Source organism: Octopus sinensis, unplaced genomic scaffold (genome assembly GCF_006345805.1).
Source record: "Octopus sinensis unplaced genomic scaffold, ASM634580v1 Contig03106, whole genome shotgun sequence".
NCBI lineage: Eukaryota > Metazoa > Mollusca > Cephalopoda > Octopoda > Octopodidae > Octopus > Octopus sinensis.
This window is the reverse complement of record NW_021826268.1, coordinates 4,163-19,542: the sequence shown is the minus strand read 5'-3', so window position 1 is coordinate 19,542 and position 15,380 is coordinate 4,163. Positions and strand designations below refer to the sequence as shown.

General features: G+C 40.1%; 1 protein-coding gene across 1 annotated transcript; it reads right to left on the bottom strand.

Moving 5' to 3' along the window:
- Window positions 1-10,575: 10,575 nt before the first annotated feature.
- On the bottom strand, window positions 10,576-14,911 carry LOC115227438 (retinol dehydrogenase 14-like). Its single transcript, XM_029798269.2, has 2 exons — window positions 14,203-14,911; window positions 10,576-11,321 (listed from the first exon to the last, which is right to left on the bottom strand). The coding sequence occupies exons 1-2, from the start codon at window positions 14,599-14,601 to the stop codon at window positions 10,656-10,658; spliced, it is 1,065 nt and encodes a 354-aa protein (XP_029654129.2). The 5' UTR covers window positions 14,602-14,911; the 3' UTR covers window positions 10,576-10,655.
- Window positions 14,912-15,380: the final 469 nt, after the last annotated feature.

Below are 15,380 nucleotides of genomic sequence, written 5' to 3'. Positions count from 1 at the left end.
CTTCTGATGTTTATTGTGCTGTTAGTACAGCAAGCCCATAACAGATGTTATCTCGGGACAAATTCTGTGGTCACCGGCCTATCAACTTACTGTATAAACATTGACCGGTGTCCGGTCAATTCGTCGACGGTAATTTATCGTCGTTTAATTTGTCCCCAATCAATTTGTCGTTGGTTAATTCAGCCCCAGGTCAATTCGTCCCCTGGAAAAATGGAAGAACGAATATCTGAATTTTTTTTTAAAAAGCGTTTATTTCAAGGTTTACTGTATTATTCTTTTACTTTTTTCAGTCATTTGACTGCGGTCATGCTGGAGCACCGCCTTTAGTCGAGCAAATGGATCCCAGGCCTTATTCTTTTGTAAGCCTGGTACTTGTTCTATCGATCACTTTTGCCGAACTACTAAGTTACGGGGACGTAAACACAACAGCATCGGTTGTCAAGCGATGTTGGGGGGGGGACAAACACAGATACACAAACATATACACACACATACATATATACATATATACGATGGGCTTCTTTCAGTTTCCGTCTACCAAATCCACTCACAAGGCTTTGGTCGGCCCGAGGCTATAGTAGAAGACACTTCTGTCACCCTTACACGAGCAGTTCGTCTCCCCATGTAGGTTAGCATAAGTACCAACTCCTTCGTTTTCAGGGGACTTACTGAGTGCTCTTGAGCTTTTACTTCTGTTTCAAATCTGGCCTCTACTGTGCCATAAGTACGGCCCCTCGCTATATACTTTATGTCTTCCCATATGGGAGCAAGACATTTTCCAATTTTGCACTGCTGAAAGTGCTTAAATTTCTTTGTTGAAAGACAGTATGTTTTGAAAACAACAGTCCTTTTCAATTTTTCAACACTAGGTGAGGGTGATATTTTTATATCACCCCCATCCTCTCTTCTTTGATTTTTTCATAAAGTTCGGAGAGCTTTTCCTTTGGTAGTTCGACGTTTTCAGTAGCCACCGCGGTAACTGCTGAAAATTTCTTAACTGGCTTTTCCAGTGAATTTTTCTCTGAAATTATTTCGACTGACATATTCGTTCGAAATAAATTTATACACAATTTAATCCCAGAAAACGGGAAACCTATAATTTTTTTACTTTTTTTCCTCTCAACGAGGACAACAGTTCAAATCCCACCCCGGCTGGGAGGCGAGACGTAACTACAAAGCCTACAACGGTCGAAATTAAATTTTTCCCACAATAATAAAAATACGGTATCCTAAAAAAAGGGAAACCTATAATATGTTGTTGTTTTTTTCCCTCATAACGAGGACAACAGTTCAAATCTCACCCCCGCTATGGGGCAGGGTGCCACAATAAAGCCTACAACGGCTAAAATTAATTTTTTCACACAATAATAAATTGATTATCCTAAAAAACGGGAGACCTATATTTTTTCCTCTTAATGAGGATAACAGTTCAATCCCAACCCCGCTGGGGGCGAGGCTCGACAATAAAGCCTACAACGGCTTTAACAAGTTCAATATTTCAACAATTCACAACTGCAAAATGGCCTTACACAAACAATTACTTTCTCCCGTCACCGAGAAAAAGCACAAACATTTTCAAAGTTTCAAAGTTCAACAATGTTCAACAGTTCGAAAATGTTCAACAATAAACAGTTAACAATTCAAGCAGAAAAATTATCCAACGTTCAACAAAACGTTTGACTCACCGCCAAAAAAACACTTCTAACCTCGAGACAGGTAAACAAGATACTTTTATTCATTAAATTTGCCATATTCATTTTATTCATTAAATATGCCATAGATAAGGTAGCTTTGCGGGCTGGACATAGACATTGATGAGGCGAATGATTATGATCCAAAAATGATAAAGATGAGAGAAGACAGAAAGCACCCGCCGACCCCCTGTTTCTCTAAAACATTGTCCTTTAAAAACGTATATACAGAGGTATTAACCCTCTTGCAATTTAAAATACAATATATCTGGACTAAAAGGTCCTTACAATTATAAAACACAATTTATACACAAATTGGAGGCGATAAACCTCTACAATCCTTCCCCGAGTAATTTTCTTGCAACTTGCAGGTATTCCTGCGACCGCAATCCAGGACTCCGAAAAAGAATTCTATAATAGGCGCAGGAGTGGCTGTGTGGTAAGTAGCTTGTTTACCAACCACATGGTTCCGGGTTCAGTCCCACTACATGGCACTTTGGGCAAGTGTCTTCTACTATAGCCTCGGGCCGACCAAAGCCTTGTGAGTGGATTTGGTAGACGGAAACTGAAAGAAGCCCGTCGTATATATGTATATATGTATATGCGTGTGTGTGTTTGTGTGTCTGTGTTTGTCTCCCTAGCATTGCTTGACAACCGATGCTGGTGTGTTTATGTCCCCGTTACTTAGCGGTTTGGCAAAAGAGACCGATAGAATAAGTACTGGGCTTACAAAAGAATAAGTCCCGGGGTCGATTAAAGGCGGTGCTCCAGCATGGCCGCAGTCAAATGACTGAAACAAGTAAAAGAGTAATTCTCGTTTTCACACGAGTCAATTATCAGATCGCAGTACTTTCTTTCCAGCACCAGAGCAGCCACCTGCGAAGGCCACTCTGGACTGTCAATACAAGTCGGATCCCTCAGGATCCGACTATCCATATCATTCTCCACGAAACTGTCAATAGCCCCTCCCCTGAGGAAGCAGAACATACATTCTTCACCACTTTCACTGGGAGGGGCCTCAACTCCCACGCACGGTGGCACACATACCACTGACGAGGTTATCTTCTTCCCCCCACCTCCGGTGGCATACATACCACCAAAGGGGTTTCGGGACATGCCGTCGCCGGCACTGCCCCCTTTATCTTTTTTCTCTTCTTTTTTTCCTTTTACGATGGGAGGGTGCAGTTCCTCCAACATCTCCGGAGGAGCCCCTCCCCCCGCCGTCTCAGGATCCATCGGTGGGCAACCATTGTTGTCCACCTTCTTTCTTTTCTTCCTCTTTGCTTTCGAGGAGGTTACCTCCTCCTCGACTTTTTCCTCCGCTGGGAGAGCAGGGGACACCTTTTCAATTAACTGTTCCAGGACTCTTGCTTGGTCCTGGCGACAGTTCTTTATATGACCCGATTCCAGGCACAGGTGACACTTGCGGGGACGTCCCCCAACCATCACCGGATACCTGGAACCGGCCATTGTTAAAAACAACCAGATCATCGGCTGATTGGGTCCATTGGGTCAAAATTGCTTTTGACCCGACCCAATCAACCGCAGGCAACATTTTTACATTTAAGAACCTGGCAGGGCCACCACCCAGGCCCCGACAGATAGTGTCTTCTATCCACTCGGCTTCTATACCGTTCAGAGAGAGAGGTGGGGATTAAAAAGGGGGAAAATATCCAAAACTGTCTAGCAATAATTTTAATTGTACAGTGACCTGAGAATGAATTTATCAACGACGAATTGACCGGGGAGAAATTAACCGACGACAAAATAAAAAGTGGACGAATTGTCCTAGCACCGATATACAGACATGGCTAATTTTACGTAAATATTGCCTCCCTTGCGCATGCCAGATGTGTGTGTGTGTCTGTCGCCAATGTATCTTGGCAGAGAAAATAAAAAATCGTTTAGCTAACTGAAAAACGGGTGCTTTTCGATGAGAATCTCTGACAATGTTTGTTCTATCGAACTCTTGACACTCCCTAGTCACTCTCACAAATGCAGCGAAATAATTATTGAATCACTGGAGAACTAAACTGCAACAAAGGACGCCATTATTCACCTATTGCTTTGTAAACTAATCCATACAAAAGTGCAGGCGGGGCCCATGTGGTTTGCTTCTGGTTGAAGACTTCGATCGTGGTTTTTTGCGCTCTGTGAGTTGTCATTTTTTTTTATTGTTGATTATTGTAAACTTTTGTTGAAAATTGTTTTTTTTGTTGTGAACTGTTGCCTATTTGCAGGTTGTGTTACACTCATCCGCAATATTTGTAAATTCATCCGTTTTTTTCATACTGTATATAAGAAGCGAGTTCCTACCCTAAATGTCCCTTGTCTGTCCTTGTAATGTCCCCTCTATGTAAACCTTTTATAGGTTAATAAAGAAATATATTTGCAGGTTGTGTTGGACAATCTTATTCCTCGGTCTTCCGGGGAATAGTAAAAATTTCTGAAGCCATTCGGCAATCGTATATTCGTGGATTCATCAACGGAGTACATTTTTTTAAATTTAGCCTTTGTAGACACTGTTAAACTGCGCGCGACCTCCAAACGGGGGTGGGATTTGAACTGCTGTTCCTATTACGAGGAATTTATTCTTTGAACTGGGGGGGGGGGGGGGAACCTACAATTTTCTTTTGAAAAAAATCTATATTTAGCCGTTCCCTGTATTCAGTCCCACTACGTGGCACCTTAGGCAAGTGTCTTCTACTATAGCCTCGAGCCGACTAAAGCCTTGTGAGTGGATTTGGTAGACGGAAACTGAAAGAAGCCGTCGTGTATATGTATATATATGTGTCTGTGTTTGTCCCCCCAACATCGCTTGACAACCGATGCTGGTGTGTTAGCGGTTCGGCAAAAGGGGCGGATAGGAATAAGTATTGGGCTTACAAAGAATAAGTCCTGGGATCGATTTGCTCGACTAAAGGCGGTGCTCCAGCATGGCCACACTCAAATGACTGAATCAAGTAAAAGAATAAAGGCATTATAAACTAGTTTTTTTTAAGGGTATTAACAGGCTCAATGAAGTCACTCGGAGGTGGGGGAGCGAATGGCTTCATTTTATTTTTCATTATATAAATTCATTCTTTTCATTCTGTCCCCACCTTGTGCTGTCCCCTCTATGTAAGGCCTTCACGGCCAATTTCATAAAATAAAGAAGTTTGCTTCCCAACCACATCGTTGTAGGTTCGGTTCCACTACGTGACACCTTGGACAAGTGTCTTCTTTATAACCTCGGACCGACCAAAGACATGTGACAGGATATAGTAGACGGAAACTGAAAGAAGCCCGCCGTGTGTGTGTGTGTGCGCGCGTTGTCCCCCACCACCGCTTAACAACCGGTGTTGGTGTGTTTACTTTCCCATAACTTAGCGGTTCAGTAAAAGAGACCGATAGAATAAGTATCTGGCTAAACAAACAAATAAAAGAATGGCCGCAGTCTAATGACTGAAACAAGTAAAGGCTAAATATTTTTAAGAAATTCGTCTCGAAGTGAAAAACTAGAGATCGAATCACTGGATTAATGTTAATAAAATGTTTTTACCCCCAATTAGTCAGACACTCCTCTGCTATATTATATTAACCAGGTGAAGTGGGACACACATCCTCCTGGTTATTCAAACAACTTCCTTGTTGCTCTGTTTTTCTTAATATATTCGTTTATAATTTAACTTTTGTCCTCTTTTAGATTTAACCACCTGCCACTGGAATTTCGTGTGCGCATGTGCATGCATGCATGTGGGGGGCGGGAGTTGCGGGTGTGTATATAACGTGTGAATGCGTGTATGTTTGAGTGAGTGTATGTGTGCGTGCGGATGTGTGTGTGTGTATATGTGTGAATTTTAGTGCGTGTATGTGTGCGCGCGGATATGTGTGTGCAAGTGCGTGTATCTGTGTATATGTTTGAGTACGTACGGATATGTGTATGTGTGCAAGTGTATGTATCTGTGTATGTGTTAATGTGTGTATGTTTGCGTGCGTATGTGTGCGTGTTGCCGTGCATGTTTGTGCGCCCGTATGTGTCTGTGTGCATGTATATGTGCGTGTGCGCGTACCTGACTGCATGTGCTATTGTTAGTGGTATGTAGCCCAAGGTCAACCGTGGCCATCCCATCTGTTTGTGCATCAGACACTGCACATAGACAGACACACACATACAAGTTGTAGGTACATTAGTTTGTCTGCCTGCCTGTTTATGTGTCAGCATTTTGTTGTTGTTTTTTAGACCCAGGCAGAGTCGTATTAAGACCCATAAAGGCCCTACAGCCCTAAACACTTAAGATTTTGGTGCTCCTGTATATATGTAATTCAATATATAAGCAACGATAATCCACAAAATAAATTATTTTTCAAAATGAAATAAAACAATGACGGAAAAATAATCTTTATTTTTGTATATATTTGAAAAGTTTTCTATTTTATTTTATTTGACACCATGAGCACGTTGAGATTATATTCCCGATCATATAAACCATTTTGGATATTACTTCAGTAAATTTAAGGTGATTTCTTTTGTGCTGTAAACCATTTACTACTTTTGTGGTACCCCACACAAACGCACACTTTCCTTGATGAAATAAATACAGACATATTTTGCTTAATGGTTAATCCAGCTCTGACCACAGGCCGCTGATGATCATCTTGTCAGATTGTGTGTGTATATATATATATATATATATATATATATATATATATCGTGTACGACATTATCCAAATTGTTTGCCTTTTTTTTAAGAGTGAATGATTGACTTCAAAGAGATTTAGCTACTAATTCTAGCAAGTCGAGGACCGCAGTGTCAATTGTGTGCGTGTGTTTGTGTCGCAAGAACGTAAACTACTTGATTCATTCCTTCGTTATGGATGACTTCTATAGCCCAAAAGTTTTGAGATGGAATTGACACAAAATTCCTCTGAATGAAAACTCTTATAAGGTGGGCCACTTTGGAGCGACCTCAGCGAAAATTTAGTTTATATAAATCAGACCCCGACATATTACAGCAGCAAATTAGATCTAGGAAAGAGATGATGATTTGGTTTAATCCATCGTATAAATTTGCAGTCACCACGAACATGGGCGAGAATTTCCCAACTCGAACGAGATCTTCCAGAGGCTTGTGTAAAATCTGTAAAATTGGTGTTCAATGGGAAATTCCACAGAAAGCATTGTCCGATAATGTTCCTGGGATCAATTGTCTGACCAATACATCCTTTACCTGTCCTGAATCCTGCTTTCTTTTCCCTTGGCTTTTTGGCCGAGGCTGATTCAAACCATTTATCTTTTTTTTTTGTCTCTTACTTGTTTCAGTCATTTGGCTGTGGCTATGCTGGGCACCACTTTGAAGTTTTGGCCGAATGAATCCACCCTAGTTCTTATTTTTGTTAAACCTGGTACTTACTCCATCGGTCTCTTTGCTTTGAATTTTCTTCAGAAAGTGGTCTATATTTCTGACGGTTAGTTGGGGTGGGGCGCTAAGATTGTGGCTTGGGTGTTAAGTGGGCGGCAGCCCGAAAAAGTTTGGGAACCACTGCACTAGGCCATGTGCTTCCATGCAAATCAATCTTGCTAATTTAGCTAAGTATTACTTTGTCAATAATTTACAAAGATAAATGTGGTGAGCTGGCAGAATCGTTAACACGTCGGACAAAATGCTTAGCGGCATTTCGTCCGACTTTACGTTTTATGTTCAAATAACGCAGAGGTTGACTTTGCCTTTCGTCCTTTCGGGTTCGATAAAATAAGCTCCAGTTGAATATTGGTCGATGTAATCCGCTTACCAATTCTATGAAATTGCTGGCATTGTGACCAAAATTGAAACTAACATATGCATGGATTAAAGCGGCGAGGAAAATGGATTAACACACCGGAAGAAATGCTTAGCGGCATTTCGTCCGGCTTTACGTTCTGCGTTCAAATTCTGCTGGAGTTGACTTTGCCTTTCATTCTTTTGGGGTCGATAAAATAAGTACCAGTTGTCTACTGGGGTCGATATTATCAACTTAACCTTTCCCCGAAATTGCTAGCCTTGTACCTAAATTTGAAACCGATTTAAAGAGAGATTAGTATGAAGTTATATTCTTAAGCAGGCTGTCAGGGCAATCGCCTTTCTTTTCTGTGCATCTGGAGAATAAGATATATTCAAATTCAAACACGTTACAACTCTAGTCTAACTCTATTAAGTTGTGTGTCTGCAACAGCAAAATAGCCCTGATTTGTATGTTACCACGGTGTAAGGACACAAAGCTGTATATATATCCAACTTTTAAAATGATATAAATCAAATTGAAAAGATTGATCGAGATTAGGATTTTGGGGTGGTTTCACCTGGCGAATTATCAAAAGAACTTGTGAAATATTGCTTATGTCATTCCAGATGGCATGAAGGATAGTGGGACATGGTAGGAGAGGGCAATAGTGTTTAAAACGAATGACAATCAAGGTGAGGATCCGGTTGGCTTACTAAGTCACCAATGAAAACGCGGAATAAAAAAGATAATGAAAAATGAATAGAAAATAGACACAATATAATACCCTGAAATAAGATCGAATTGAATGAAATTTTGTGAGATGTTTAAACATATAGGCGTTTGCGTGACTGTGAAGTAAGGAGCTTACTTCTCAACTAAATGGTTCTGGGTTCAATCCTATGCGTAGAACTTTGGGCGTCTTCAATAGCCTCTGGCCAATTAAGGCATTGTGAGTGGACTTGGTAAACGAAAACTGAAAGAAGCCTGTCGTATATGTACATATACATGTTTATATATTCTGTATATTCCGAAAGAATCCTAATCTAATCCTTATTGTCTTCTGAAAATCTTGATGAGTTTCCTTATAAGGTATTTAAAAGGCAAAAGTATATCTTTATATATGTTTTGTAATTTTAATCTTGGGAAATGAAACAATTGTTGATTAATATGTAGACTAATTAATAAATTAATCTGTATCCATGAGATCTTTCTCTTTTCTAACTCAATAAAAATGTTTGATATCTTAATATTCTATATAATGTATTCATTGAAGAATTACCTCTTCAAAATTTAATATATTAAACCAGTGTATCTGGGATAAATATCCCTAAAAGAGCTTTGTATATCCTCATTGTGACTATATATAGGAGCACTCTGTCGGTTATGATGACGAGGGTCCCCAGCTGATACGACCAATGGAACAGCAGCCTAATATGCTACAAAACCCTTTTGGGGGTCCGAAAAACAGAGTGGGGTGAGGTGGAAGCCTCGGAAATTTCACCACCCACCCATCCCCACTCATCTTTTTAGGGTTAGGGAAATCCGTCCCGGATTCATTGGAAAGTTGTTTTTTTCCTTAGTGAAAATCGTGCGGGTGAAAAGATCAATGGGGGTGGGGGTGAAATTTCCGAAGCTTCCACCTCACCCCCAAACCATTTTTCGGACCCCAAAAAGGGTTTTGTAGTATATTAGGATGTCACAGGAATTCATTCAACGAAAAAAAAATTTCCAATGATTCCGGAAAGGGGAGGGGTCTCCCCCCTTCGCCCCCTCCCCCGACTTTTCCGAACCAAAATAAGGGATTTGCAGTATATTAGGTCAGAGTACTTGATTCCACGCAAAAAATCCAAGTTTTTTTTTTCACAGTGAAAATCGTACGTAAGTTACTTTGAAAATTTACCGACAACTCAATACATTTTCAGCCTGGATAGATCTTCAAGGTAGACCTCATATATCCTCGGACTCCTCGCTGCTGATTTCCTCTGCAAAATCGGGATAACTGCGGCCCGGCTGAGAAATGAGCGCCGTGTGGCGGGATGGTTGCTGCAGCGAGTATCGCCGGCCAATCTCCATGGCAACGCTTTTGCAATCATGTTCGTGAGGCGCAGCTGGACACACCATATGGTCTGGCAAATACAACCTCTTGCTCCCCACCCGTCATCTTAACCACTCCACATGCGCACCTCACTTTTTTACTTTTAGGTAGTTATGGGGGGAGACGGTTCTCGATAATTTGATTTTATACTTTTAACTAGCAGTATAGCCCGGCGTTGCTCGGGTTTGTTTCGAACCTTTAGAATTGGAAATTTTGAAAAGTAAAAATTTTGCATCATGTAGCTTGTTATTCTCTTTAAGGGAAATACACCGAAAAATGGCGACACAGCAGACAAAAAATCGTAAAAAATAAGGATTTCCATAGAAAAAAAAGCACCTTTTGATGTAAATAATTTTTGGTGTTAACATGGTCCGATTTGAAATTTTTCTTCTACGGAAGGAAGAGCAAGCCTTCTTCTATCATACTCTCAATTTTGGTCAACTTGCGCCTCAGGGCCTCGGAGGAGACAGTGTTAGTTGAAGGCTACCAAACCTGCCATACACAGACAACTTCAGCTTTACATATAGAGAGATTTTCCTTCGATTTTTCCTTTCACTAGATCTATGTTGTTAATAAAACGTCCATTTTGAAAGCAAACACATAAAAATTAAAAAAATTAAATCAATATATTGCTAAAACGAACCTGTTTTGTTTTTGTATCCCGAAGACAAAATCAAAATTTCAAAAATTCAACATGATAACAATGAATGTGTTTTTTATTTATATATAATTTACTTTTTCTCAATGAAAAAAAATTATAGCAACAATAATATCAATGATTTCAAGTTTTAGCACAAGGCCAGCAACTTTGTGGATGGGGGTTAAGTCGATTACATCGACCCCAGTGCTCAACTGGTACTTATTTTATCGACCCCGAGAGGATGGAAAACAAAGTTAACCTCGAAGGGATTGCCTTTTATCCGTTGGAGATCGATTAAATGAAACACCAGTTAAGTATTTGCAGGTCCCGTGGTATCGACTTATCGCCCGCTTCAAAATTACTGCCCTTATGCCTAAATTAGAAATGAGTATTATTTTTAATAATAATAATAATAATAATAGTAATGATAATGATAAACAAGCATGTTTTAAAACAAAACGCAAAGGAGGACGCCCCATGAAAAACTCTACTCGTTTTTTTTACAAAGTCCACACATTTCCATGGAAACGTCCCACATTTTCTGGGCTAGTCGTTTGTCTTTCGCATAAGGACTCAAATTTTGAGAAATTTTCATGTTTTCAAAATATTGACCAGACATGTCCTCCAAGTTGGGATCCATAGCCAAATAGGCAACGGTCAGAGCAGCATCTTTAGGTAACATGTTGAATTTTCTTGATATCAAATCGAAAAAACGGGAGACTATCTTCGCCAGCAACATACCGTTTGTCTTCTGATCTGTTGTTATCTTGGAACCAGACCCACTGTGAACACTGATTGTGCTCACTTGATAATCCTTCAGTTTTTCGCTTAAGATTTTAGCGTGCCAAATCTGAGCCAACTTGCTCATGTTGTAACCAAAAAGGTTTGGATATTTTATGTCTGACTCTTGTGTTAGTTGTCGTGAAAAATCTGGTTCTTCTTTGAGGAACGTGTCACCACATGGAATAACGTTGATAACTCGGCTGGGAGAAGATTTCTTCAGTAGATCGATCAGTAAATAGGTTAACAGAAATGGTCCCACGTAATTAACGCCAAATACATAATCGTACCCTTGTTTGGTTAATTTAAAAGGACTTAATCCTAATCCAGCGTTGTTGAACAATACATCAATTCGATCTTCCGATGCAGTGATCTGAAAACAGAAACAAAACAACAAAGCTAACAACAAATTCCGAATACGAAAAACATTTTTTTAAAGAAACTTTCCCAGGCGTGGCTATGTGGTAAGAAGCTTGCTTCCCAACCACATGAATCTAGGTTCAGTCCCACTCATGGCACCTTGGGCAAGTGCCTTCTATAGCCTCGGGCCAACCAAAGCCTTGTGAGTGGATTTGGTAGATGGAAACTGTGTGGAAGCCCGTCATGTGTTTGTCCCCCATCACCGCTTGACAACCGGTGTTAATTCGTTTACATCTCCATAATGTAGCGGTTCGGCAATAGAGACTGCTAGGATAATTACCAGACTTCAAAAGCAGAATAAGTATTAGGATCAGTTTATTCGACTAAAACCAGTCAAGATGGTGCTCCAGCATGGGCGCTCTCCAATATCTGAAGCAAGTACCAAATTTAAAAAGAAAACTATATAAAACGATAATACAGTTCTATATTTAAGACACGATGAATTACGTACATTATTTACATTCGACAAAACGTTGTGTTAGCAAACAAAAAAAGAGCCCACGGACATATGGCGTAGTGGTTAAGAGCGCGGTCTACTCACCCTAAGATTCCGAGTTCGATTCCAAGCAGTGACCTGAACAGCAATAATAACGACAACAACATCGAAAAATACCTTAGGAATGAGAACCCAGGTTCGAAATTTCTCGAAGACACCAGCTGAAACGTTGTGTTAATAACAAACAAGATGAGGACAAATACCCGTCAATTGTAAATAATATAAATAAAACGAGTCTGACAAAATGGTGGCGCCATTTCTTTTGGCGCTTTACGTTCTGAGTTCCACCGAGGTCGACTTTGCCTTCCATCCTCTCGACATCAATAAAACAAGTACAAGTTGCATACTGGAGTTGATCTGATCGATTGTCCCCCTTCCCCCTAAAGCTGTTGACCTTGTGCCAAAATTTAAAACCATTGTGTATCATGTTCCCTGCTTTAGTGTGTAAATAGATGGTCCTCCGTCGGTTTCGACGATGAGTATAGAGTTCTTCAATCAATCGAATGACTAACTCTTCGAATTAACGTTTGATGGGGCTGTGTATACCGCAGTCATATGCACGGGTGTAGAGTCGGTCCGCTCCGGGCGGCACTTTTGGGTTTGCTGTCAGCAATATGTTTTTTCTGGGGTCTGGGGGCGGCACACACTCTAGCTACACTAAGGATCATATGTACCCTTGATGTAATTCTCAAGGAACATCAGCCTAACACATTATGTGAACAGGGTAGATCTTTCAATTACAAGTGTAATCCACCCGACAGACTCCTAAACACTTTCTGTCCACCCAAATCCACACAAAGTTTGTTGATGCCCGGAGCTGTGATAAAATACCCAAATACCTAGCTGTATGATCGAACCCGGAATCTCGTGATTACCAAACGAACTTCTTAACTAGTCGATATGCTGCGTTTGTCTTTACTTAAAATATTTATATCGCCTTGCTATTTCCATCGGTTTGATCTCTGATTGTCCTCAGGCAACAATTAATCAGATACCCGGGACGACGTTTAATTAAAATTATAAGCCAAGGGGACAACTTTCCTCACGGTCAATTAGCAGGGTGCTCAGGGCGTCGGGAAAAACGCTTCATGATATTTGTTCCAGCTGTTATTTGAGAGAAGATTATCAGCTATCTCTAGCGGTGCAGAGGTTCCCTCGACAGCCAGAACTTACAGTGTATCAGGGAATGGGTATCCGTGAGATAGCCTTCTTTTGGATATTGCCCGGGGTGAATATGTCTTGCAAGAACGATAGCGTAACAAATGTAAAAATAGTACCCCAGATTGCGACTTTTACTTAAAAACAAAAGATCAGAAATTGATCCAATCTTGATGTCCTGACGCTAAAGAAAGGAGCTCAGTTATGGGTCTTACATGAGTTTTGTGGAGGGGTCAGCAATTGATCAAAGCTGACACGTTGAAGAAATGTACACTTTGTGATGCTGCTTTGCCATCAACCCGCCCCCATTAAAGGACATTTTCAAAATTTATTTCTATAGACGTGGCGCATGTTTTCACATGAGGGGTGTAGATTGCGTGTGGCTGACATCCGTGTATAGAATGTTAAGAAGTATTGAAGGGTAACATAATCTATGAAGCAGCATGTTTGATTGAAAGCGATAAGAAATACATCATGACTGTACAAAGTGTGGCAGACATCAGTTAACCTTGAAGCAAACACACTTCTGTCGTGATCATTCTATCCTAATTTTCATACATAATGTATCAATGACTACATTATCCAATGCATTCTTCCTTGAGGAAGATTTGGTTGCTATTTCTAGCAAGCTGAGCGATCACATATAGGCTCCCTTATAGGCTTGTCATTCAGTTGTCAACTTTCAACTGTTTAAGAGAAATATTAACCACACTGATCCCATTGTTTCTGAGGACATGTTAAGGCCATGGGCAGTTTCTCTGTAAGTCAAGGGAACAGCTTTCCTCACTGGTCAAGAAGGCAGCCTCTCGTTACAGGCCATGGAATCAGCCATTCCTATGGGCCATGGATATAGCTCCTTCCTAAAGACCAACCCCTTTTAAAAATAACAAAATTATCATCTAAATAATAAGAGGTGAATAGGGTTCATATTTGCAGAACTTGAGGGACCCGTGCCAAACTAGGTTGAAGGCAGACATTTTATTGGAAAGAATGAGATGTAGTGACATTCATGCCTTTCTCAGAGGTTCAGTGGTTCAGCAGCTTACTTGAAATGGATAAACATAAATCCGGAATGGAAACCAATCGATCTGTTCGATTTACAATGAGTTTAGTTCCATTCCATGACAGTTTAACGGAAATGAATAAAACCGAATACACAAAGAATATTTTAAAAACTCACTTTTTTAGCACATTCTCGGACGCTGTTGAGGTCTATAAAATCCAAATGGACAACGCTTAACTTTTTCGGGTCGACACCGGTTGAATTTCGAATTTCATTGGCGACTTCCTCCGCTTTAGATAAATTCCTACAGGCCATGATTACTTTGGCACCCTGCGCAACAAGATACTCGGCAATCGATCTACCTGTACCCGAAGTAGCTTCAGTAATGAGTATCGTTTTCCCATCCATTCGGAAGTGGTTTCTATAGTACTTGAAATGATAATGATGTCGGATTTTCGTCGTAATTTTGGAGAGAATATATAAGCAAAACGTTGTGATTATTAACAACAATATCGTGTAGAAAAGCATCGTAAAGATTTTTCCATTTCTATCGAAATAATTCACTGCAAGTGACATTATTACTTTTTGAAAAAAAGCTGCAAGCGCCGTATATTAATATATCGAACGAATAACTCTCTCTGTCTCTCCTTTAGCTAATTCGAACGTCTGCTTCAGACAATATCAAAAACACAAATGTCTTAACGGATGAGGAAATGGTTTCTTTTTTAAAAAATGGAAGAGAAAGTGTTTTAAATTCTGTTTCAGTTGTAGAGACGCAGCCAGAGTGAAACATGTTTCTAACGTGACAATCTTCCACTCAGTACGCATCATCATCATTATGATGTATGTCCGTTTTCCTATGCTTTGTACGTATTTGTGTATCAACAACAAAACAAAACTGTTTATAAATTCTTTGTTCTATACTTCCAATTTCTATATTAGCCACAAGGGCCCAAACATAAAGGGGGACAATACAGCCTGATTGGGGTCAGACACACAATGATTATATGACTTTTAAAATTTTACAAAATATAATGAAATCGAATGAGATACAACAAGGACAAGAAATAAACATGAAATGAAGCAGAGAGATGGCTTACGCTCCGACCCCACGAGCCCCATTCTCCTACTGGAACTTTTGTATACAGACTTATGATATGTTCACGAGGAATCTTTCATTCCCAGCACCCTTACAACATGCAACCATCTTTCTTTGAACATTTTCTTTGACAGGCTCTCTCCAGCCTCACCTTCCTTTTAAGTTGGAAGATAAAAAATCTTTGTGCTATACTTCTCTGAAACTTGGACACGTCACAAATATCACTTCGAACTCCTGAGACTATTCTATCAAACAT